Raw genomic sequence first — 27,130 nt, 5'->3', positions numbered from 1 at the left:
TCACCCGGGAGAGTGGGGACTTCATCCAGAAGTCTTCCACATGCTGGTAACCCGTTGGGAAAGACCAATGGTGGACATGATGGCGTCTCGCCTCAACAAAAAACTGGACAGGTATTGCGCCAGGTCAAGAGATCCGCAGGCAATAGCTGTGGACGCGCTGGTAACGCCTTGGGTGTACCAGTCGGTGTATGTGTTTCCTCCTCTGCCTCTCATACCAAAAGTATTGAGAATTATACGGCAAAGAGGCGTAAGAACGATACTAGTGGTTCCGGATTGGCCAAGAAGGACTTGGTACCCGGAACTTCAAGAGATGATCACGGAAGATCCGTGGCCTCTACCTCTAAGGAGGGACTTGCTTCAGCAGGGTCCCTGTCTGTTTCAAGACTTACCGCGGCTGCGTTTGACGGCATGGCGGTTGAACGCCGGATCCTAAAGGAAAAAGGCATGCCGGAAGAAGTCATTCCTACTTTGATTAAAGCAAGGAAGGAAGTAACCGTGCAACATTATCACCGAATTTGGCGAAAATATGTTGCGTGGTGCGAAGATCGGAGTGCTCCGACGGAGGAATTTCAACTGGGTCGATTCCTACATTTCCTGCAATCAGGATTGTCAATGGGTCTCAAATTGGGATCTATTAAGGTTCAAATTTCGGCCCTGTCGATTTTCTTTCAAAAAGAATTGGCTTCAGTCCCTGAAGTTCAGACCTTTGTTAAGGGAGTGCTGCATATACAGCCTCCTGTGGTGCCTCCAGTGGCACCGTGGGATCTCAATGTGGTTTTGGATTTCCTAAAATCTCATTGGTTTGAACCACTAAAAAAGGTGGATTTGAAATATCTCACATGGAAAGTGACCATGCTTCTAGCCCTGGCTTCTGCCAGGAGAGTGTCAGAATTGGCAGCTTTATCTTACAAAAGCCCATATCTGATTTTCCATTCGGACAGGGCAGAACTGCGGACTCGTCCGCATTTTCTCCCTAAGGTGGTGTCAGCATTTCATCTGAACCAGCCTATTGTAGTGCCTGCGGCTACAAGTGACTTGGAGGACTCCAAGTTACTGGACGTTGTCAGAGCATTAAAAATATATATTGCAAGGACAGCTGGAGTCAGAAAATCTGACTCGTTGTTTATATTGTATGCACCCAACAAGATGGGTGCTCCGGCGTCTAAGCAGACGATTGCTCGTTGGATCTGTAGCACAATCCAACTTGCACATTCTGTGGCAGGCCTGCCACAGCCTAAATCTGTAAAGGCCCACTCCACAAGGAAGGTGGGCTCATCTTGGGCGGCTGCCCGAGGGGTCTCGGCATTACAACTTTGCCGAGCAGCTACGTGGTCAGGGGAGAACACGTTTGTAAAATTTTACAAATTTGATACTCTGGCTAAGGAGGACCTGGAGTTCTCTCATTCGGTGCTGCAGAGTCATCCGCACTCTCCCGCCCGTTTGGGAGCTTTGGTATAATCCCCATGGTCCTTTCAGGAACCCCAGCATCCACTAGGACGATAGAGAAAATAAGATTTTACTTACCGATAAATCTATTTCTCGGAGTCCGTAGTGGATGCTGGGCGCCCATCCCAAGTGCGGATTATCTGCATAAATTGTACATAGTTATTGTTAACTAATTCGGGTTATTGTTGAAGGAAGCCATCTTTCAGAGGCTCCGCTGTTATCATACTGTTAACTGGGTTCAGATCACAAGTTATACGGTGTGATTGGTGTGGCTGGTATGAGTCTTACCCGGGATTCAAAATCCTCCCTTATTGTGTACGCTCGTCCGGGCACAGTACCTAACTGGAGTCTGGAGGAGGGTCATAGGGGGAGGAGCCAGTGCACACCACCTGATCGGAAAAAGCTTTACTTTTTGTGCCCTGTCTCCTGCGGAGCCGCTATTCCCCATGGTCCTTTCAGGAACCCCAGCATCCACTACGGACTCCGAGAAATAGATTTATCGGTAAGTAAAATCTTATTTTATTAGTGGTAGCGCACCGTGATATCTGAGCGCCCCCGTTTCTCTTTTCGACTACATATATATATATATATATATATATATATATATATATATATATATATATATATATATATATATATATATATACACACATACACATATATATATATATATATATATATATATATATATATATATATATATATACACATACACACACACACACACTGCTCAAAAAAAGACCCCTTGTGAGACCATATGCTGGTGCGGTTGGCCCTGGGTTTCTCCTAATGCAAGACAATGCTAGACCTCATGTGGCTGGAGTGTGTCAGCAGTTCCTGCAAGATGAATGCATTGATGCTATGGAATGGCCTGCCCGTTCCCCAGACCTGAATCCAATTGAGCACATCTGGGACATCAGGTCTCGCTCCATCCACCAAAATCACGTTGCACCACACAGACTGTCCAGGAGTTGGCGGATGCTTTAGTCCAGGTCTGGGAGGAGATCCCTCAAGAGACCATCCGCGACCTCATCAGGAGCATGCCCAGGCGTTGTAGGGACGTCATACAGGCATGTGGAGGCCACACACACTACTGAGCCTCATTTTGACTTGTTTTAAGGACATTACATCAAAGTTGGATCAGCCTGTAGTGTGTTTTTCCACTTTAATTTTGAGGGTGACTCCAAATCCAGACCTCCATGGGTTAATAAATTTGATTTCCATTTATAATTTTTGTGTGATTTTGTTGTCAGCACATTCAACTATGTAAAGAACAAAGTAGTTAATAAGAATATTTAATTCACTCAGATCTAGGATGTTATTTTAGTGTTCCCTTTATTTTTTTGAGCAGTGTATATATGTGTGTGTGTGTGTGTGTGTGTGTATATATATATATATATATATATATATATATATACATACATACATACATACATGCATGCATGCATGCATGCATGCATACATACATACATACATACATGTTGAGTATCCCTTATCCAAAATCCCACATTTTTGGTTCCCCTACTGAGATAATGACACATATATTTATATATTATATAATATATCTATATATACATTTAATATATATGTCATTATTTCAGTAGGGGACCCAAAAATGTGGGATTTTGGATAAGGGATACTCAACGTGTGTGTGTGTATATATATTTTATAACAAAAAATGTTTTCCCTTTTAACTAAAATCATTTAGGATAGGGTTAAAGTCATGCTCTTCACTTAATTCACTCATTAAAAAAAAAAACGACATTTTCGGAGTGGTTTTTCGGCGAAAAAATCGTCAGTTAAGAGGTTAAATGGGGTTCATAGTCTTGCTTGTATTTAAAAGTTAAACAGAGAAGACTAGATAAACTTGGTACAAATTGAATCCACATTGATAAGCTATGACAAACACAAGCTTTAGATAGCTACAAATACAATACAATCCTGTAACAGGAAGCTTATGTGCCATGTGATTTGGTTGCTTGCTGTAAGGTGACATTACAGGTACATTATGTATTGAGACCACTTGGATCGGGCACATTGCAACTGTGCATGAGGTTTGTCTTGCATAAATCCTGACTTATCTTCTGTTGTCTTCTCAGCAGTGGCAGAACTATGATGACCGATCACAATATTGGGATTACTATGGCTACCAAGGATACCGATGAATGAAGTGATGACACAGGGGAAGACAGCACAGGGGGGCTTGGATTGTATATTTCTTTTCTACATTAAAACAAAAAAGCAAAAAAATAAAATTAAATTTTTTGTGGAGGAGAAACTGCAGAGCATGTAAGATGTCAGAGACTTTATCTCCTTTCAATGTGTATGGTTTTTGTCAAGCTTAGAAAACATACTGAGGTTCAGGACTCTGTCAATGCTGTCTTACGGTTGAGGTGCACTACCCATAATGTTCTTCAGAACGTGAGTGTTCTTACATGGGGGCTCCGTCCTGTCTTGCATCCTCCTGCTTAGCTGGGAGTAATATGCAGTACTTTTTACTTCCGTCTCTCATCATAACCCTGTAACCTTTTTAATTTTTATGCCAAGAAACATTTTTAAGAAATAAAAATTTGTGTGACATTGTTTCTGTCTAGCTTTGTGTTTACAATCTGCCACTGGTAACTTCTCCTACTTGTACAAATGAGTTCTGTGTGTATGTATGTGTGTGTGTGTGTGTGTGTGTGTGTGTGTGTGTGTATGTATGTATATGTATGTGTGTGTGTATATATATATATATATATATATATATATATATATATATATAACGAAAAGGAGGGAAAATACTGCGCCACAGAAAATAAAATCCTTTCTTAACCCAATAGGTACGGCTGTGATATATTAACATTCCCTATGTATAGGGCGTCGGCTAGTTCCCCAAATAAAACTGGGATGGTAAATCCCCGAAACAATTGAATTTAAAAAGAAAGGGATGGGGGATAGCGACCAATGGTGTCTATAAATAATTATAAGATATTTAAAAAGTGTATATATAAACATTTATTTAAAACATTTTTTAAAAATCTAATACAAACTTTTTCTAAAAGATGGGATAAAAAGTATGTATATATATATATATATATATATATATATATATAGCGCAAAGATATTAAAGTGCTTGTCTGAGTCAGAGGTCACTTAGATGCCCAACGCGTTTCGTCACACACTTCATCAAGGGGTAAAGGCAGACTGAGACGGGGCTTACATTTATACTGGTACTACTCATAACTCAATTATGACATCACTTCCTGCTATTTAAAAAAAGTCTTAATGCTAAGTTACTGAATTCTCTTAAATTATAACTTCTTCCCTCTTTGGGCATATGCTATACATATAGATAGGAAAAACGAGTGGTTTTATATAAGAAAAAGTGTAAGTAACCACTTTAAAAGTCCATTATATGTATATTCGTGGCATTTCCGCCACACTTCCGGTATCTGAGTCTCAGGCGCGTCACTTCCGTATCGGTACTGCGCATGTGTGCGCTGTTGACTGGTGTTTTCATTGGAGCTCAAAGTTTCCCAACAGTTTCATTCTCTGCTGCGGCGGCCATTTTACGTTAGATATCCCTATGCAGTTTATAGCGGCGGCCATTTTGTTGTAGCTTGTGGTGACCATAAAATGGGACATATTTCATTGTTCACATGTGGTTTACATGGAGATTGAGGAAAGAGAACTCGATTTAATCTTTTGTAAACAAACGGTTGTTAGTGTCATTCTTAGTACATTGGGTCAGAATGGGTATATATAAAGGTAATATGAATTCAGTTAGAGCATATATCCTAACTATGTATACAGGTTGAGTATCCCTTATCCAAAATGCTTGGGACCAGAAGTATTTTGGATATCGGATTATTCCGTATTTTGGAATAATTGCATACCATAATAAGGTATCGCAGTGATTGGACCCAAGTCTAAGCACAGAATGCATTTGTTTCATATACACCTTATACACACAGCCTGAAGGTCATTTTAGCCAATATTTTTAATAACTTTGCATTAAACAAAGTGTGTGTACATTCACACAATTTATTTTTCTCTAACGTCCTAGTGGATGCTGGGGACTCCGAAAGGACCATGGGGAATAGCGGCTCCGCAGGAGACTGGGCACAAAGTAAAAGCTTTAGGACTAGCTGGTGTGCACTGGCTCCTCCCCCTATGACCCTCCTCCAAGCCTCAGTTAGATTTTGTGCCCGAACGAGAAGGGTGCAATCTAGGTGGCTCTCCTGAGCTGCTTAGAGTAAAAGTTTAAATAGGTTTTTTATTTTCAGTGAGACCTGCTGGCAACAGGCTCACTGCATCGAGGGACTTAGGGGAGAGAAACGAACTCACCTGCGTGCAGAGTGGATTGGGTTTCTTAGGCTACTGGACATTAGCTCCAGAGGGACGATCACAGGCCCAGCCATGGATGGGTCCCGGAGCCGCGCCGCCGGCCCCCTTACAGATGCTGAAGCAAGAAGAGGTCCATAAATCGGCGGCAGAAGACTTTCCTGTCTTCATAAGGTAGCGCACAGCACTGCAGCTGTGCGCCATTGCTCTCAGCACACTTCACACTCCGGTCACTGAGGGTGCAGGATGCTGGGGGGGGGGCGTCCTGGGAAGCAATGAATTTACCTTAGTTGGCGAAAAATACATCACATATAGCTCCTGGGCTATATGGATGTATTTAACCTCTGCCAGTTTTCCAGTAAAAAGCGGGAGAAGAGCCTGCCGTGAAGGGGGCGGGGCCTATCTCCACAGCGCCATTTTTCCCACACCGCTCCGCTGGTAGGAAGGCTCCCAGAATCTCCCCTGCATCCTGCAACTACAGAAACAGGGTAAAAAAGAGAGGGGGGCACTTATTTGGCAAAATAACAGATATAAGCAGCTATAAGGGATAGACACTTATTGTAAGGTTGTCCCTATACATATATAGCGCTCTGGTGTGTGCTGGCAAACTCTCCCTCTGTCTCCCCAAAGGGCTAAGTGGGTCCTGTCCTCTATCAGAGCATTCCCTGTGTGTGTGCTGGGTGTCGGTACGTGTGTCGACATGTATGAGGAGGAAAATGATGTGGAGGCGGAGCAGAGTGTCTGTAACAGTGATGTCACCCCCTAGGGGGTCGACACCTGAGTGGATGTACTGTTGAAAATTACGTGACCGTGTCAGCTCTATATAAAAAAACAGTGGTTGACATGAGACAGCCGGCTACTCAGCTTGTGCCTGTCCAGACGTCTCATAGGCCGTCAGGCAGATACAGACGCCGACACGGATACTGACTCCTGTGTCGACGGTGAAGAGACAACCGTGATTCCCAGTAGGGCCACACGTTACATGATTGAGACAATGGAAAATGTTTTATACATTTCTGATAATACGAGTACCACCAAAAAAAGGGGTATTATGTTCGGTGAGGGAAAAACTACCTGTAGTTTTCCTGAATCTGAGAAATAAAATGTGTGATGATGCGTGGGTTTCCCCCCGATAACAATTAATAATTTCTTAAAAAGTATTGGCTGCATACCCTTTCCCGCCAGAGGTTAGGATGCATTGGGAAACACCCCCTAGGGGGGATAAGGCGCTCACACGCTTGTAAGAACAAGGGCTCTACCCTCTCATGAGATGGCCGCCCTTAAGGATCCTGCTGATAGAAAGCAGGAGGGTATCCAAAAAAAGGTATTTACACACATACTGGTGTTCTACTGCGACCAGCTATCGCCTCAGCCTGGAGGTGCAGTGCTGGGTTGGCATGGTCGGATTCCCTGACTGGAAATATTGATATCCTAGATAAGGATAGTATATTATTGCCTATAGAGCATTTAAAAGATGCATTTCTATATATGCATGATGCACAGCGGAATAATTGCCGACTGGCATCAAGTATAAGTGCGTTGTCCAATTCTACCAGTAAAATGGTCAGGTGATGCGGATTCCAAACGTCATTTGGAAGTATTGCCTTTGAAAGGGGACATTTGGGGTCGGTCTTTTAGACCTGGTGGCCACGGCAACAGCTGGGAAATCCACGTTTGTACCCCAGGTCGCCTCTCAAAATAAGACGCCGTATTATCAGGCGCAGTCCTTTGTTGGCAAGCGGACAAAAGGTTCCTCTTTTCTGCTCGTGACAGAGGGAGAGGAAAAAGGCTGCAGAGATCAGCCAGTTCCCAGGAACAGAAACCCTTTCCAGCCTCTGCCAAGCCCTCAGTATGACGCTAGGGCTTTACAAGCTCAGGCACGGTGGGGGCCCGTTCTCAATGAATTTCAGTGCGCAGTGGGCTCACTCGCAAGTAGACCCCCTGGATCCTTCAGGTAATATCTCAGGGGTACATATTGGAATTCGAGACGTCTCCCCCTCACAGTTTCCAAAAGTCGACTTTACCGACGTCTCCCTCTGACAGGGAGGCAGTTTTGGAAGCCATTCACAAGCTGTATTCCCAGCAGGTGATAATCAAGGTACCCCTCCTGCAACAGGGAACGGGGTATTATTCCACACTATTGTGGTACCGAAGCCAGACGGCTCGGTGAGACCGATTCTAAAATCTTTGAACACTTACATACAGAGGTTCAAATTCAAGATTGAGTCACTCAGAGCAGTGATTGCGAACCTGGAAGAAGGGGACTACATGATGTCTCGGGACATCAAGGATGCTTACCTTCATGTCAAAATTTACCCTTCTCACCAAGGGTACCTCAGGTTTATGGTACAGAACTGTCACTATCAGTTCAGACGCTGCCGTAGGGATGGTCCACGGCACCCCGGGTCTTTACCAAGGTAATGGCCGAAATGATGATGTTCCTTCGAAGGAAGGGAATTTTAGTTATCCCTTACTTGGACGATTCCCTGATAAGGGTAAGATCCAGGGAACAGTTAGAGGTCGGTGTAGCACTATCTCAGATAGTGTTGCGGCAGCACGATTGGATTCTCAATATTCCAAAATCGCAGCTGGTTCCGTCGACGTGTCTTCTGTTCCTAGGGATGATCCTGGACACAGTCCAGAAAAAGGTGTTTCTCCCGGAGGAGAAAGCCAGGGAGTTATCCGAGCTAGTCAGGAACCTCCTCAAACCGAGCCAAGTCTCAGTGCATCAATGCACAAGGGTTCTGGGTAAAATGGGGGCTTCCTACGAAGCAATCCCATTTGGCAGATTCCACGCAAGAACTTTCCAGTGGGACCTGCTGGACAAATGGTCCGGGTCGCATCTTCAGATGCATCAGCGGATAACCCTGTCACCAAGGACAAGGGTGTCCCTCCTGTGGTGGTTGCAGAGTGCTCATCTTCTAGAGGGCCGCAGATTCGGCATTCAGGACTGGGTCCTGGTAACCACGGATGCCAGCCTGCGAGGCTGGGGAGCAGTCACACAGGGAAGGAATATCCAGGACTTATGGTCAAGCCTGGAGACATCACTTCACATAAATATCCTGAAGCTAAGGGACATTTACAATGCTCTAAGCTTAGCAAGACCTTTGCTTCAAGGACAGCCGGTGTTGATCCAGTCGGACAACATCACGGCAGTCACCCACGTAAACAGACAGGGTGGCACAAGAAGCAGAAGGGCAATGACAGAAGCTGCAAGGATTCTTCGCTGGGCGGAAAATCATGGGATAGCACTGTCAGCAGTATTCATTCCGGGAGTGGACAACTGGGAAGCAGACTTCCTCAGCACGACCTCCACCCGGGGAGAGTGGGGACTTCACCCAGAAGTCTTCCACAGGATTATAAACCGTTGGGAAAAACTCGACAGGTATTGCGCCAGGTCCAGGGACCCTCAGGCAATAGCTGTAGACGCTCTGGTAACACCGTGGGTGTACCAGTCAGGGTATGGGTTTCCTCCTCTGCCTCTCATACCCAAGGTACTGAGATTGATAAGATGGTGAGGAGTAAGCACTATATTCGTGACTCCGGATTGGCCAAGAAGGACTTCGTAACCGGAACTTCAAGAGATGCTCACGGAGGATCCGTGGCCTCTACCTCTAAGAAGGGACCTGCTCCAGCAAGGACCCTGTCTGTTCCAAGACTTACCGCGGCTGCGTTTGACGGCATGGCGGTTGAACGCCGGATCCTGAAGGAAAAAGGGCATTCCGGATGAAGTCATCCCTATCCTGATCAAAGCCAGGAAGGATGTAACCGCAAAAACATTATCACCGCAATTGGCGAAAATATGTTGAGTGGTGCGAGGCCAGTAAGGCCCGACGGTGGAAATTCGACTGGGTCGATTCCTACATTTCCTGCAAACAGGAGTGTCTATGGGCCTGAAATTGGGGTCCATTAAGGTTCAAATTTCGGCCCTGTCAATTTTCTTCCAAAAAGAACTAGCTTCAGTCCCTGAAGTTCAGACGTTTGTAAAAGGGGTACTGCATATACAGCCTCCTTTTGTGCCTCCAGTGGCACTTGGGATCTCAATGTAGTTTTTTTTTTTTATTCCAAAAGTCACATTGGTTTGAACCACTTAAATCTGTGGAGTTAAAATATCTCACATGGAAAGTGGTCATGCTGTTGGCCCTGGCCTGGGCCAGGCGCGTGTCAGAATTGGCGGCTTTATCCTGTAAAAGCCCTTATCTGATTTTCCATTCGGACAGGGCGGAATTGAGGACTCGTCCTCAATTTCTCCCTAAGGTGTTTTCAGCATTTCACTTAAACCAACCTATTGTGGTGCCTGCGGCTACTAGGGACTTGGAGGATTCCAAGTTGCTGGACGTAGTCAGGGCCCTGAAAATATGTTTCCAGGACGGCTGGAGTCAGAAAATCTGACTCGCTGTTTATCCTGTATGCACCCAACAAGCTGGGTGCTCCTGCTTCTGAGCAGACGATTGCTCGTTGGATTTGCAGTACAATTCAGCTTGCACATTCTGTGGCAGGCCTGCCACAGCCAAAATCTGTAAAAGCCCATTCCACACGGAAAGTGGGCTCATCTTGGGCGGCTGCCCGAGGGGTCTCGGCTTTACAACTTTGCCGAGCAGCTACTTGGTCAGGGGCAAACACGTTTGCTAAATTCTACAAATTTGATACCCTGGCTGAGGAGGACCTGGAGTTCTCTCATTCGGTGCTGCAGAGTCATCCGCACTCTCCCGCCCGTTTGGGAGCTTTGGTATAATCCCCATGGTCCTTTCGGAGTCCCCAGCATCCACTAGGACGTTAGAGAAAATAAGAATTTACTTACCGATAATTCTATTTCTCATAGTCCGTAGTGGATGCTGGGCGCCCATCCCAAGTGCGGATTGTCTGCATTACTTGTACATAGTTATTGTTACAAAAATTGTGTTATTGTTGTGAGCCATCTTTTCAGAGGCTCCTTCTGTTATCATGCTGTTAACTGGGTTCAGATCACAAGTTGTACGGTGTGATTGGTGTGGCTGGTAATGAGTCTTACCCGGGATTCAAAATCCTTCCTTATTGTGTACGCTCGTCCGGGCACAGTATCCTAACTGAGGCTTGGAGGAGGGTCATAGGGGGAGGAGCCAGTGCACACCAGCTAGTCCTAAAGCTTTTACTTTGTGCCCAGTCTCCTGCGGAGCCGCTATTCCCCATGGTCCTTTCGGAGTCCCCAGCATCCACTACGGACTATGAGAAATAGAATTATCGGTAAGTAAATTCTTATTATGTTTCATGTACACCTTATACACACAGCCTGAAGGTCATTTAATACAATATTTTTAATACCATTGTGTGTTAAACAAAGTTTGTGTACTTTGAGCCAACAGAAAACAAAGGTTTCATTATCTCAGTCTCACTCAAAAAATTCCGTATTTCGGAATATTCCATATTTCGGAATATTTGGATATGGGATACTCAACCTGTATAATTAAAAAGGAAAAAAATGAATATTTAAAGAATTTAAAAAGGGGGATATTATATGAAAAATATGTCTAGAAAATAATTGTATAGAAATGAATAGGTCAATATAGATAAACATATTCTTGTGAATATATATATCATATACAAACATGAGCTTGTGAATATATATCATATACCAACATGAGATTTAAAGTTTCTAAATAAATAGTACTTTTAAAGTGAAGGTGCCATGCTGATTACGATTATTAATCCAGTAATATAGTGATTATGACCATCTATTACTGTGCCACCTAAGGTCTATGCAGTGTATTCGTGCATATATACCTTGTCTAGGACATAGAGACCGTTCATTTGGTATTTTGGGTTTCGTTTACAGTACCTGATCTTCCCAGGTGGTCTCCCTTGCTGGTACTGATCAGGCCCAACACTGCTTCGCTTCCAAGTTCGGTCGAGATTGGGCCTTTCCAGTGTGGTTTGACTGTAGAGAAGTTCTTTAACCGTGCCTATATCGTCCTCTAATGTATTAAAATATAGACTGTAATATGGTGATTTATTAACCGAGCCTGTGTCTTAGGGTGGTAGTAAATTATGATAGACTGAAATATGGTGATTAATTAACCGTAACTGTGTCTTAGGGTGTGGTGTTGTAATACGGGATAGAATCATTAGTGAGGAGTTAGTGGTGAAGAAAGTGGGTAAGGGAATTAGGATGGGGTAGGTAATACTGTACATTCTCCATTACAGGATTTCTTCATAAAAACGGAGCAATTTCGTAGTTTTCATTAAATCCCCTCGGGTGCAGTGTCTGTAACTGGAAAATCCAGAACATCTCTCTTCGTGAAAGTTTATTGGCTAAATCGCCGCCTCTTTCTCCTAATTTCACCAATTCAATGGCTTTAAAGGTGAGAGATTCCGGATTGGACTTGTGTATAAGGTTGAAGTGTTTCGATACAGCATGAGATTCCACCTTGTTTTTTATGTTTCGGATATGTTCTTGTATCCTCATTTATAAGGGTCTTTTAGTTTTTCCAACATACTGTTTTCCACAATCGCATTCCAGTAAGTAGATTACAGATTGAGTGTTGCAGTTAATAAAGTCTTTAATTTTGTATTCCTTCTTTCTTTCTGAATCCGTAAATGTCCTCCTAACCGGATGTAGGAACTTGCATATATTGCATCTACCACATTTATGTGACCCTGTGCATTTAGGAAATGACAGACTCTCCTCTTGTTTATTAGGTAACATACTTGGGGCCAAAATGTCTTTTAAGTTTCGCGATTTTCTAAAAATGATTTCAGGACGTGGGGGTAAGAGTTCCTTGAGAATTGGGTCCATTAATAAAATTCCCCAGTGGTCATTGAGTGAATTTCTGATGGACGCCTCGTGCTGATTGTATGTTGTAATGAACGCCGTGCAGTCTTTCTTCTTATTTTCTCTGTTTGTACTCCAGGAGTTTTGATCTTTCCAAGGCTTTAGCTTTACTCATGGCTTCTTCTAAAATTGAGTCTGGATATGCTTTTTTTTTTTTTTTTTTTTGAATCGGTTGCTATATAATTTCAGTTGTTCGTCACATTCTACCTGGTTGCTGCAGTTCCTTTTGATTCTATTGAATTGAGAAAAGGGGATATTGTTTTTCCAGCGCTTTAAGTGGTTGCTTCTATAGTGGAGGTGACTATTTGTATCAACTTGTTTTACAAAGTTCTTGGTTGCAATAGAGCCGTTCTCCCCCGTCAAGACCAGATCCAAAAATTCTATTGATTTTTTTTTTGTTTATGTTGGATGTGATGAATCTTGCATTCACATCCAACATAAACAAAAAATCAATAGAATTTTTGGATCTGGTCCTGACGGGGGAGAACGGCTCTATTGCAACCAAGAACTTTGTAAAACAAGTTGATACAAATAGTTACCTCCACTATAGAAGCAACCACTTCAAGCGCTGGAAAAACAATATCCCCTTTTCTCAATTCAATAGAATCAAAAGGAACTGCAGCAACCAGGTAGAATGTGACGAACAACTGAAATTATATAGCAACCGATTCAAAGAAAAAGCATATCCAGACTCAATTTTAGAAGAAGCCATGAGTAAAGCTAAAGCCTTGGAAAGATCAAAACTCCTGGAGTACAAACGGAGAGAAAATAAGAAGAAAGACTGCACGGCGTTCATTACAACATACAATCGGCACGAGGCGTCCATCAGAAATTCACTCAATGACCACTGGGGAATTTTATTAATGGACCCAATTCTCAAGGAACTCTTACCCCCGCGTCCTGAAATCATTTTTAGAAAATCGCGAAACTTAAAAGACATTTTGGCCCTCATTCCAAGTCGTTCGCTCTGTATTTTTCATCGCATCGCAGTGAAATTCCGCTTAGTACGCATGCGCAATATTCGCACTGCGACTGCGCCAAGTAATTTTACAATGGAGATAGTATTTTTACTCACGGCTTTTTCTTCGCTCCGGCGATCGTAATGTGATTGACAGGAAATGGGTGTTACTGGGCGGAAACAGGCCGTTTTATGGGCGTGCGGGAAAAAACGCTACCGTTTCCGGAAAAAACGCAGGAGTGGCCGGGGAAACGGGGGAGTGTCTGGGCGAACGCTGGGTGTGTTTGTGACGTCAAAACAGGAACGACAAGCACTGAACTGATCGCAGATGCCGAGTAAGTCTGAAGCTACTCTGAAACTGCTAAGTAGTTTGTAATCGCAATATTGCGAATACATCGGTCGCAATTTTAAGAAGCTAAGATACACTCCCAGTAGGCGTAGGCTTAGCGTGAGCAACTCTGCTAAATTCGCCTTGCGAGCGATCAACTCGGAATGAGGGCCTTTGGCCCCAAGTATGTTACCTAATAAACAAGAGGAGAGTCTGTCATTTCCTAAATGCACAGGGTCACATAAATGTGGTAGATGCAATATATGCAAGTTCCTACATCCGGTTAGGAGGACATTTACGGATTCAGAAAGAAAGAAGGAATACAAAATTAAAGACTTTATTAACTGCAACACTCAATCTGTTATCTACTTACTGGAATGCGATTGTGGAAAACAGTATGTTGGAAAAACTAAAAGACCCTTACAAATGAGGATACAAGAACATATCCGAAACATAAAAAACAAGGTGGAATCTCATGCTGTATCGAAACACTTCAACCTTATACACAAGTCCAATCCGGAATCTCTCACCTTTAAAGCCATTGAATTGGTGAAATTAGGTGAAAGAGGCGGCGATTTAGCCAATAAACTTTCACGAAGAGAGATGTTCTGGATTTTCCAGTTAGACACTGCACCCGAGGGGATTTAATGAAAACTACGAAATTGCTCCGTTTTTATGAAGAAATAGTGTAATGGAGAATGTACAGTATTACCTACCCCATCCTAATTCCCTTACCCCACTTTCTTCACCACTCACTCCCCACTAATGATTCTATCCCGTATCACAACACCACACCCTAAGACACAGTTACGGTTAATTAATCACCATATTTCAGTCTATCATAATTTACTACCACCCTAAGACACAGGCTCGGTTAATAAATCACCATATTACAGTCTATATTTTAAAACATTATAGGACGATATAAGCACGGTTAAAGAACTTCTCTACAGTCAAACCACACTGGAAAGGCCCAATCTCGACCGAACTTGGAAGCGAAGCAGTGTTGGGCCTGATCAGTACCAGCAAGGGAGACCACCTGGGAAGATCAGGTACTGTAAACGAAACCCGAAATACCAAATGAGCGGTCTTTATGTCCTAGACAAGGTATATATGCACTAATACACTGCATAGACCTTAGGTGGCACAGTAATAGATGGTCATAATCACTATATTACTGGATTAATAATTGTAATCAGCATGGCACCTTCACTTTAAAAGTACTATTTATTTAGAAACTTTAAATCTTATGTTTGTATATGATATATATATATATATTCGCAAGCTCATGTTTGTATATGATATATATATTCACAAGAATATGTTAATCTATATTGACCTATTCATTTCTATACAATTTTCTAGACATATTTTTCATATAATATCCCCCTTTTTAAATTCTTTAAATATTCATTTTTCTCTAACGTCCGAAGTGGATGCTGGGACTCCGTAAGGACCATGGGGATTAGCGGCTCCGCAGGAGACTGGGCACAACTAAAGAAAGCTTTAGGACTACCTGGTGTGCACTGGCTCCTCCCACTAAGACCCTCCTCCAGACCTCAGTTAGATTCTTGTGCCCGGCCGAGCTGGATGCACACTAGGGGCTCTCCTGAGTACCTAGAAAGAAAGTATATTTAGGTTTTTTATTTTCAGTGAGATCTGCTGGCAACAGACTCACTGCAGCGAGGGACTAAGGGGAGAAGAAGCGAACCTACCTAACAGGTGGTAGTTTGGGCTTCTTAGGCTACTGGACACCATTAGCTCCAGAGGGATTGACCGCAGGACCCGACCTTGGTGTTCGTTCCCGGAGCCGCGCCGCCGTCCCCCTTACAGAGCCAGAAGCACAAAGAAGGTTCGGAAAATCGGCGGCAGAAGACTTCGGTCTTCACCAAGGTAGCGCACAGCACTGCAGCTGTGCGCCATTGCTCCTCATGTACACCTCGCACTTCGGTCACTGATGGGTGCAGGGCGCTGGGGGGGGGGCCCTGAGGGCAATAAATAACACCTTGGCTGGCAAAATATACATCATATTTAGTCACAGAGGCTATATAGATGTAAAATTACCCCTGCCAGTATCACAGAAAAAGCGGGAGAAAGTCCGCCGAAAAGGGGGCGGGGCTTCTCCCTCAGCACACTGGCGCAGTTTTCTCTTCACAGTGCAGCTGGAAGACAGCTCCCCAGGCTCTCCCCTGTAGTTTTCAGGCTCAAAGGGTTAAAAAGAGAGGGCGGGCACTAAATTTAGGCGCAATATATGTATACAAGCAGCTATTTGGGGAAAAATCACTCAGTTATAGTGTTAATCCCTGCATTATATAGCGCTCTGGTGTGTGCTGGCATACTCTCTCTCGGTCTCCCCAAAGGACTTTGTGGGGTCCTGTCCTCAGTCAGAGCATTCCCTGTGTGTGTGCGGTGTGTCGGTACGGCTGTGTCGACATGTTGGATGAGGAAGGTTACGTGGAGGCGGAGCAGAGGCCGATAAATGTGATGTCGCCGACACCAGAGTGGATGGATAGGTGGAAGGTATTAACCGACAGTGTCAACTCCTTACATAAAAGGCTGGATGACGTAACAGCTGTGGGACAGCCGGCTTCTCAGCCCGCGTCTGCCCAGGCGTCTCAAAGGCCATCAGGGGCTCAAACAACACCCGTTACCTCAGATGGCAGACACAGATGTCGACACAGAGTCTGACTCCAGTGTCGACGAGGTTGAGACATATACACAATCCACTAGGAACATCCGTTACATGATCTCGGCAATGAAAAATGTGTTACGCATTTTCTGACATGAACCCAAGTACCACATAAAAGGGGTTTTATTTTTGGGGAGAAAAAACAGCCACTGTTTTGTTCCCCCATCAGATGAATGAATGAAGTGTGTAAAGAAGCGTGATTTCCCCCGATAAGAAACTGGTAATTTCTAAAAAGTTACTGATGGCGTACCCTTTCCCGCCAGAGGATAGGTCACGTTGGGAGATATCCCTTAGGGTGGATAAGGCGCTCACACGTTTGTCAAAAGGTGGCACTGCCGTCTTAGGATACGGCCACCTTGAAGGAACCTGCTGATAAAAAGCAGAAGGCGATCCTGAAGTCTGTATTTACACACTCAGGTTATATACTGAAACCTGCATTTGCCTCAGCATAAATAGTGCTGCTGCAGCGTGGTCTGACACCCTGTCAGATAATATTAATACGCTAAGACAGGGATAATAATATTTGCTAACATTGAGCATATTTAAGACGTTGTCTTATATATAAAGGATGCACAGAGGGATATTTGCCGGCTGGCATCCAGAATTAATGCAATGTCCATTCTGCCAGGAGGGTAGTAGAAACCCGGCAGTGGACAGGTGATGCTGCATTTAAAAGGCACATGGAGATTCTGCCTTATAAGGGTGAGGAATTGTTTGGGGATGGTCTCTGGGACCTCGTATCCACAGCAACAGCTGGGAAGAAAAAATTTTACCTCAGGTTTCCTCACAAAAGCCTAAAGAAAGCACCGTATTTTCAGGTACAGTCCTTTCGGCTTCAGAAAAGCAAGCGGGTCAAAGGCGCTTCCTTTCTGCACAGAGACGGGGGAAGAAGGAAAAAGCTGCACCAGTCAGCCAGTTCCAGGATCAAATATCTTCCCTCGCTTCCTCTGAGTCCACCTGGAGACAGGTGCGGTGGGGGTGCGTCTCGGGAACTGCAGGGATCAGTGGGCTTGCCCACAGGTGGATCCCTAGGTTCTGCAAGTAGTATCACAGGGATACAGGCTGGAGTTCGAGACGACTCCCCCTCGCCGTTGCCTCACATCAGCCTTGCCTGCTGCCCTCGGAGAAAGGTAGTACTGGCGTCAATTCACAAGCTGTACTTCTAGCAGGTGAAATCAAGGTACCCCTCTTTCAACAAGGCCGGGGTTACTATTCCAAAATGTTGTGGTACCGAAACCAGACGGTTCGGTGAGACACATTCTAAAAAAATTGAAATCCTTGAACACTTATATACGAAGGTTCAAGTTCAAAATGGAATCGCTCAGGGCGATTATTGCAAGCCTGGAAATTTTCAGGGTATCACTGGACATCAAGGATACTTACCTGCATGTCCCTATTTACCCTCGTCACCAGGTGTACCTCAAAATTGTGGTACAGGATTGTCATTACCAATTCCAGACGTTGCCGTTGGTCTGTCCCCGGCACCGAGGGTATTTACCAAGGTAATGGCCGAAGTACTTATCCCGTACTTGGACGATCTCCTTATAAAGGCGAGGTCCAGGGAGCAGTTGTTCGTCGGAGTAGCACTATCTCGGGAAGTGCTACAACAGCACGGCTGGATTCTGAATATTCCAAAGTCACAGCTGGTTCCTACGACGCGTCTACTGTTCCTGGGTATGGTTCTGGACACAGAACAGGATAAAAAGGGTTTCTCCCGGAGGAGAAGTCCAAGGAGTTGGCGTCTCTAGACGGAGACCTCCTAATACAAATACAGGTATCGGTGCATCTATGCACGCGAGCCTTGGGAAAGATGGTCGCTTCTTACGAAGAATTTCCATTCGCCAAGTCCCATGCAAGGATCTTCCAGTGGGATCTGTTGGACAGGTGGTCCGGGTCGCATTCTCAGATGCATCGGCGGATAACCCTGTCTCTAAGGGCCAGGGTGTCGCTGTGGTGGTGACTGCACATCTTCTAGGGGGCCGCAGATTCGGCATACAGGACTGGGTCCTGGTGACCACGGATGCCAGCCTTCAAGGCTGGGGGGCAGTCACACAGGGAAGAAACTTCCAAGGCCTATGGAAAAGTCAGGAGACTTCCCCACACATAAATGTTCTGGAACTTTGGGCCATTTACAATGCCCTAAGTCAGGCTAGACCCCTGCTTCAACACCGGCCGGTGCTGATCCAGTCAGACAACATCACGGCGGTCGCTCATGTAAACCGACAGGGCGGCACAAGAAGCAGGATGGCGATGGCAGAAGCCACAAGGATTCTCCGATGGGCGGAAAATCATGTGTTAGCACTGTTAGCAGTGTTCATTCCCGGAGTGGACAACTGAGAAGCAGACTTTCTCAGCAGACACGACCTCCACCCGAGAGAGTGGGGACTTCATCCAGAAGTCTTCCAAATGATTGTACACCGTGGGGAAAGGCCACAGGTGGACAGGATGGCGTCCCGCCTCAACAAAAAGCTACAAAGATATTGCGCCAGGTCAAGGGACCCTCAGGCGATAGCTGTGGACGCTCTGGTAACACCGTGGGTGTACCAGTCGGTGTATGTGTTCCCTTCTCTGCCTCTCATACCCAGGGTAATGAGAATAATAAGAAGGAGAGGAGTAAGAACTATACTCATTGTTCCGGGTGGCCAAGAAGAGCTTGGTACCCAGAACTCCAAGAAATGATCTCAGAGGACCCATGGCCTCTGCCGCTTAGACAGGACCTGCTGCAGCAGGGGGCCTGTCTGTTCCAAGACGTACCGCGGCTGCGTTTGATGGCATGGCGGTTGAACGCCGGATCCTGAAGGAAAAGGACATTCCGGAGGAAGTTATCCCTACGCTATTTAAAGCTAGGAAAGAAGTGAACGCAAACCATTATCACCGCATATGGCGGAAATATGTTGCGTGCTGTGAGGCCAGTAAGGCCCCAAAGGAGGAATTTCAGCTAGGTCGCTTTCTGCACTTCCTACAAGTCAGAGGTGACTATGGGCCTAAAATTGGGTTCCATTAAGGTCCAGATTTCGGCTCTATCGATTTTCTTCCAAAATAGGACTGGCTTCACTGCCTGAAGTTCAGACTTTTGTTAAGGGAGTGCTGCATAGTCAACCCCCGTTTGTGCCTCCAGTGGCACCGTGGGATCTCAACGTAGTGTTGGATTTCCTGAAGTCGCATTGAGTTGAGCCACTTAAATCCGTGGAGCTACAATACCTCACGTGGAAAATGGTCATGCTGTGGGCCGTGGCGTCGGCCAGGCGTGTATCAGAATTGGCGGCTTTGTCATACAAATGCCCTTATCTGTATTTTATATGGATAAGGCGGAATTGAGGACTCGTTCCCAATTCCTTCCTAAGGTGGTATCAGTTTTTCATGTGAACCAACCTATTATGGTGCCTGCGGCTACTTGGGACTTGGAGGATTCCAAGTTTTCTGGACGTAGTCAGGGCCCTGAAAAGTATGTTTCCAGGACGGCTGGAGTCAGGAAAACTGACTCGCTATTTATCCTGTATGCACCCAACAAGCTGGGTGCTCCTGCTTCTAAGCGGACTATTGCTCGCTGGATCTGTAGCACGATTCAACTTGCACATTCTGCGGCTGGACTGCCGCACCCTAAATCTGTAAAAGCCCATTCCACGAGGAAAGTGGGCTCTTCTTGGGCGGCTGCCCGAGGGGTCTCGGCTTTACAAATTTGCCGAGCTGTTACTTGGTCGGGTTAAAACACTCTTGCAAGAGTCTACAAGTTTGATACCCTGGCTGAGGAGGACCTAGAGTTTGCTCATTCGGTGCTGCAGAGTCATCCGCACTCTCCCGCCCGTTTGGGAGCTTTGGTATAATCCCCATGGTCCTTACGGAGTCCCAGCATCCACTTAGGACGTTAGAGAAAATAAGATTTTACTCACCGGTAAATCTATTTCTCGTAGTCCGTAGTGGATGCTGGGCGCCCATCCCAAGTGCGGATTGTCTGCAATACTTGTATATAGTTATTGCTAACTAAAGGGTTATTGTTGAGCCATCTGTTGAGAGGCTCAGTTGTTATCATACTGTTAACTGGGTATAGTATCACGAGTTATACGGTGTGATTGGTGTGGCTGGTATGAGTCTTACCCGGGATTCAAAATCCTTCCTTATTGTGTCAGCTCTTCCGGGCACAGTATCCTAACTGAGGTCTGGAGGAGGGTCTTAGTGGGAGGAACCAGTGCACACCAGGTAGTCCTAAAGCTTTCTTTAGTTGTGCCCAGTCTCCTGCGGAGCTGCTAATCCCCATGGTCCTTACGGAGTCCCAGCATCCACTACTGACTACGAGAAATAGATTTTCTCTGACGTCCTAGTGGATGCTGGGAACTCCGTAAGGACCATGGGGGAATAGACGGGCTCCGCAGGAGACTGGGCACTCTAAAAGAAAGATTAGGTACTATCTGGTGTGCACTGGCTCCTCCCTCTATGCCCCTCCTCCAGACCTCAGTTAGATTTCTGTGCCCGGCCGAGCTGGATGCACACTAGGGGCTCTCCTGAGCTCCTAGAAAGAAAGTATATGTTAGGTTTTTTATTTTACAGTGAGACCTGCTGGCAACAGGCTCACTGCAATGAGGGACTAAGGGGAGAAGAAGCGAACCTACCTGCTTGCAGCTAGCTTGGGCTTCTTAGGCTACTGGACACCATTAGCTCCAGAGGGATCGACCGCAGGACCCGTCCTTGGTGTTCGTTCCCGGAGCCGCGCCGCCGTCCCCCTTACAGAGCCAGAAGCATGAAGATGGTCCAGAAAATCGGCGGCAGAAGACTTCAGTCTTCACCAAGGTAGCGCACAGCACTGCAGCTGTGCGCCATTGCTCCTCATACACATTTCACACTCCGGTCACTGAGGGTGCAGGGCGCTGGGGGGGGGGGGGGCGCCCTGAGCAGCAATAACACCTTGGCTGGCAAAATAATCACAATATATAGCCCCAGAGGCTATATATGTGATAATTACCCCTGCCAGAATCCATAAAAAAGCGGGAGAAAAGTCCGCGAAAAAGGGGCGGAGCTATCTCCCTCGGCACACTGGCGCCATTTTCTCTTCACAGTGTAGCTGGAAGACAGCTCCCCAGGCTCTCCCCTGTAGTTTTCAGGCTCAAAGGGTTAAAAAGAGAGGGGGGGCACTAACTTTAAGCGCAATATTGTTTATACAAGCAGCTATTGGGGAAAATTCACTCAGTGATAGTGTTTATCCCTACATTATATAGCGCTCTGGTGTGTGCTGGCATACTCTCTCTCTGTCTCCCCAAAGGGCTGTGTGGGGTCCTGTCCTCAGTCAGAGCATTTCCTGTGTGTGTGCGGTGTGTCGGTACGGCTGTGTCGACATGTTTGATGAGGAGGCTTATGTGGAGGCGGAGCAGATACCGATAAATGGGATGTCGCCCCTGTGGGCCGACACCAGAGTGGATGGATAGGTGGAAGATATTAACCGACAGTGTCAGCTCCTTACATAAAAGGCTGGATGACGTAACAGCTATGGGACAGCCGGCTTCTCAGCCCGCGCCTGCCCAGGCGTCTCAAAGGCCATCAGGGGCTCAAAAACGCCCGCTCCCTCAGATGGCAGACACAGATGTCGACACGGAGTCTGACTCCAGTGTCGACGAGGTTCAGACATATACACAATCCAAAATGTGTTACACATTTCTGACATTAACCCAAGTACCACTAAAAAAGGGTTTTATGTTTGGGGAGAAAAAGCAGGCAGTGTTTTGTTCCCCCATCAAATGAGTGAATGAAGTGTGAAAAAGCGTGGGTTCCCCCGATAAGAAACTGGTAATTTCTAAAAGGTTACTGATGGCGTACCTTTTCCCGCAAGAGGATAAGTTACGCTGGGAGATATCCCCTAGGGTGGATAAGGCGCTCACACGTTTGTCAAAAAAGGTGGCACTGCCGTCTTAGGATACAGCCACTTTGAAGGTACCTGCTGATAAAAAGCAGGAGGCTATCCTGAAGTCTGTATTTACACACTCAGGTACTAGACTGAGACCTGCAGATAGTGCTGCTGCAGCGTGGTCTGTAACCCTGTCAAACAGGGATACTATTTTGCGAACATAAGTCGTCGTCTTATATATGAGGGATGCACAGAGGGATATTTTGCCGGCTGGCATCCAGAATTAATGCAATGGCCATTCTGTCAGGAGGGTATTAGAGACCCGACACTGGACAGGTGATGCTGACTTTAAAAGGCACATAGAGCCTTATAAGGGTGAGGAATTGTTTGGGGATGGTCTCTGGGACCTCGTATCCACAGCAACAGCTGGGAAGAAAAAATTTTACCTCAGGTTTCCTCACAGCCTAAGAAAGCACTGTATTATCAGGTACAGTCCTTTCGGCTTCAGAAAAGCAAGCGGGTCAAAGGCGCTTCCTTTCTGCACAGAGACGAGGGAAGAGGGAAAAAGCTGCACCAGTCAGCCAGTTCCCAGAATCAAAATTCTTCCCCCGCTTCCTCTGAGTTCACCGCATGACGCGGGGGCTCCACAGGCGTAGCCAGGTATGGTGGGGGGCCGCCTCAAAAATTTCAGCGATCAGTGGGCTCGCTCACAGGTGGATCCCTGGATCCTTCAAGTAGTATCTCAGGGGTACAGGCTGGAATTCGAGGCGTCTCCCCCCCGCCGTTTCCTCAAATCTGCCTTGCCGACAACTCCCTCAGGCAGGGAGGCTGTGCTAGAGGCAATTCACAAGCTGTATTCCCAGCAGGTGATAGTCAAGGTGCCCCTACTTCAACAAGGACGGGGTTACTATTCCACACTGTTTGTGGTACCGAAACCGGACGGTTCGGTGAGACCCATTTTAAATTTGAAGTCCTTGAACACATACATAAAAAAATTCAAGTTCAAGATGGAATCGCTCAGGGCGGTTATTGCAAGCCTGGAGGAGGGGGATTACATGGTATCCCTGGACATCAAGGATGCTTACCTACATGTCCCCATTTACCATCCTCACCAGGAGTACCTCAGATTTGTGGTACAGGATTGCCATTACCAATTCCAAGCACTGCCGTTTGGACTGTCCACGGCACCGAGGGTCTTTACCAAGGTAATGGCAGAAATGATGATACTCCTTCGAAAAAAGGGAGTTTTTAATTATCCCGTACTTGGACGATCTCCTTATAAAGGCGAAGTCCATGGAGCAGTTGTTGGTCGGAGTAGCACTATCTCGGGAAGTGCTACAACAGCACGGATGGATTCTATACATTCCAAAGTCACAGCTGGTTCCTACCACACGCCTGCTGTTCCTGGGGATGGTTCTGGACACAGAACTGGAAAAAAGTGTTTCTCCCATAGGAGAAAGCCAAGGAGCTGTCATCTCTAGTCAGAGACCTCCTGAAACCAAAACAGGTATCGGTGCATCACTGCACACGAGTCCTGGGAAAAATGGTAGCTTCTTCCGAAGCAAAATTCCATTCGGCAGGTTCCATGCAAGAACCTTTCAGTGGGACCTCTTGGACAAGTGGTCGGAATCGCATCTTCAGATGCATCGGCTGATAACCCTGTCTCCAAGGACCAGGGTATCTCTACTGTGGTGGCTGCAGAGTGCTCATCTTCAAGAGGGCCGCAGATTCGGCATACAGGACTGGGTCCTGGTAACCACGGATGCCAGCCTTCGAGGCTGGGGGGCAGTCACACAGGGAAGAAATTTCCAAGGACTTTGGTCAAGTCAGGAGTCGTCCCTACACATAAATATTCTGGAACTGAGGGCCATTTACAATGCCCTAAGTCTGGCAAGGCCTCTGCTTCAAAACCAGCCGGTACTGATCCAATCAGACAACATCACGGCAGTCGCCCATGTAAACCGACAGGGCGGCACAAGAAGCAGGATGGCGATGGCAGAAGCCACAAGGATTCTCCGATGGGCGGAAAATCACGTCTTAGCACTGTCAGCAGTGTTCATTCCGGGAGTGGACAACTGGGAAGCAGACTTCCTCAGCAGACACGACCGACACCCGGGAGAGTGGGGACTTCATCCAGAAGTCTTCCAACTGTTGGTAAACCGTTGGGAAAGGCCACAGGTGGACATGATGGCGTCCCGCCTAAACAAAAAACTAGATATTGCGCCAGGTCAAGGGACCCTCAGGCAATAGCCGTGGACGCTCTAGTGACACCGTGGGTGTACCAGTCGGTTTATGTATTCCCTCCTCTGCCTCTCATACCAAAGGTACTGAGAATAATAAGAAAACGAGGAGTAAGAACGATACTCGTGGTTCCGGATGGACCAAGAAGAGCTTGGTACCCAGAACTTCAAGAAATAATATCAGAGGACCCATGGCCTCTACCGCTCAGACAGGATCTGCTACAGCAGGGGCCCTGTCTGTTCCAAGACTTACCGCGGCTGCGTTGGACGGCATGGCGGTTGAATTCCGGATCCTAAAGCAAAAGGGCATTTCGGAGGAAGTCATTCCTACGCTGATAAAAGCCAGGAAAGAAGCAACCGCAAACCATTATCACCGTATTTGGCGAAAATATGTTGCGTGGTGTGAGGCCAGGAAGGCCCCAACAGAGGAATTTCAGCTGGGTCGTTTTCTGCACTTCCTACGGTCAGGAGTGACTATGGGCCTAAAATTGGGTTCCATTAAGGTCCAGATTTCGGCTCTGTCGATTTTCTCCCAGAAAGAACTGGCTTCACTGCCTGGAGTTCAGACATTTGTAAAGGGAGTGCTACATATTCAGCCCCTTTTTTGTGCCTTCTGTGGCACCTTGGGATCTCAACGTGGTGTTGAGTTTCTTAAAATCACATTGGTTTGAGCCACTTAAAACTGTGGATTTGAAATATCTCACGTGGAAAGTGGTCATGTTATTGGCCTTGGCTTCGGCCAGGCGTGTGTCAGAATTGGCGGCTTTGTCATGTAAAAGCCCTTATCTGATTTTCCATATGGATAGGGCAGAATTGAGGACTCGTCCCCAGTTTCTCCCTAAGGTGGTATCAGCTTTTCACTTGAACCAACCTATTGTAGTGCCTGCGGCTACTAGGGACTTGGAAGATTCCAAGTTACTGGACGTAGTCAGGGCCTTAAAAAATTATATTTCCAGGACAGCTGGAGTCAGGAAAACTGACTCGTTTTTTATCCTGTAGGCACCCAACAAAATAGGTGCTCCTGCTTCTAAGCAGACTATTGCTCGCTGAATTTGTAGCACAATTCAGCTGGAGCATTCTGCGGCTGGATTGCCGCATCCTAAATCAGTAACAGCCCATTCCACGAGGAAAGTGGGCTCATCTTGGGCGGCTGGCCGAGGGGTCTCTGCTTTACAACTTTGCCGAGCTGCAACTTGGTCAGGGGCAAACACGTTTGCCAAATTCTACACATTTGAAACCCTGGCTGAGGAGGACCTTGAGTTCTCTCATTCGGTGCTGCAGAGTCATCCGCACACTCTCCCGCCCGTTTGGGAGCTTTGGTATAATCCCCATGGTCCTTACGGAGTTCCCAGCATCCACTAGGACGTCAGAGAAAATAAGATTTTACTCACCGGTAAATCTATTTCTCGTAGTCCGTAGTGGATGCTGGGCGCCCATCCCAAGTGCGGATTGTCTGCAATACTTGTATATAGTTATTGCCTAACTAAAGGGTTATTGTTGAGCCATCTGTTGAGAGGCTCAGTTATATTTCATACTGTTAACTGGGTATAGTATCACGAGTTATACGGTGTGATTGGTGTGGCTGGTATGAGTCTTACCCGGGATTAAAAATCCTTCCTTATTGTGTCAGCTCTTCCGGGCACAGTATCCTAACTGAGGTCTGGAGGAGGGGCATAGAGGGAGGAGCCAGTGCACACCAGATAGTACCTAATCTTTCTTTTAGAGTGCCCAGTCTCCTGCGGAGCCCGTCTATTCCCCCATGGTCCTTACGGAGTTCCCAGCATCCACTACGGACTACGAGAAATAGATTTACCGGTGAGTAAAATCTTATTTACCGGTGAGTAAAATCTTATTTTTTCCTTTTTAATTATATACATATTTAGGATATATGCTCTAACTGAATTCATATTACCTTTATATATACCCATTCTGACTTAATGTACTAAGAATGACACTAATAACCGTTTGTTTACAAAAGATTAAATTGAGTTTTCTCTTTCCTCAATCTCCATGGAAACCGCATGTGAACAATGAAATATGTCCCATGTTATGGTCACCGCAAGCTACAACAAAATGGCCGCCGCTATAAACTGCATAGGGATATCTAACGTAAAATGGGCGCAGCAGCAGAGAATGAAACTGTTGGGAAACTTTGAGCTCCAAAGAAAACACCAGTCAACAGCGCACACATGCGCAGTACCGATCCGGAAGTGATGCGCCTGAGACTCCGATACCGGAAGTGTGGCGGAAATGCCACGAATATACAGTACATATAATGGACTTTTAAAGTGGTTACTTACACCTTTTCTTAGGAAAAACGAGTGGTTTTATATATCTATATGTATAGCATATGCCCAAAGAGGGAAGAAGTTATAATTTATGAAAATTCAGTAACTTAGCATTAAGACTTTTTTTTAAATAGCAGGAAGTGATGTCATAATTGAGTTATGAGTAGTACCAGTATAAATGTAAGCCCTGTCCAGTCTGCCTTTACCCCTTGAT

The 27,130-nt window shown here is 45.9% G+C and overlaps 1 protein-coding gene, 1 long non-coding RNA gene and 2 pseudogenes across 4 annotated transcripts in view; 2 read left to right on the top strand and 2 right to left on the bottom strand.

The window, feature by feature from the left end:
• HNRNPUL2 (heterogeneous nuclear ribonucleoprotein U like 2) overlaps positions 1-4,029 on the top strand; it is a 124,174-nt gene extending 120,145 nt beyond the window's left edge. Inside the window, exon 14 of one of the 2 annotated variants that reach the window (XM_063944985.1) lies at positions 3,549-4,029. In XM_063944985.1, the coding sequence (XP_063801055.1) occupies positions 3,549-3,611 (63 nt within the window). In that variant the 3' untranslated portion in view covers positions 3,612-4,029. Of the gene's footprint in view, positions 1-3,545 lie in introns of both variants that reach the window. The other variant, XM_063944984.1, reaches the window with a different exon arrangement.
• Positions 3,259-27,130, bottom strand: part of LOC134969202 (uncharacterized) — a 59,686-nt gene continuing 35,814 nt past the window's right edge. For both annotated transcript variants that reach the window (XR_010189431.1, XR_010189430.1), the window contains exon 3: positions 3,259-3,669. This is a non-coding gene — a long non-coding RNA (uncharacterized LOC134969202). The remainder of the gene's footprint in view (positions 3,670-27,130) is intronic.
• On the bottom strand, positions 11,576-11,694 carry LOC134971025 (5S ribosomal RNA; annotated as a pseudogene).
• Positions 14,812-14,930, top strand: LOC134971013 (5S ribosomal RNA; annotated as a pseudogene).

This window comes from Pseudophryne corroboree, chromosome 11, assembly GCF_028390025.1.
Source record: "Pseudophryne corroboree isolate aPseCor3 chromosome 11, aPseCor3.hap2, whole genome shotgun sequence".
NCBI classification, from domain to species: Eukaryota; Metazoa; Chordata; class Amphibia; order Anura; family Myobatrachidae; genus Pseudophryne; species Pseudophryne corroboree.
The sequence above is the reverse complement of the archived record's forward strand: the minus strand, read 5'-3'. Positions and strand labels throughout refer to the sequence as shown.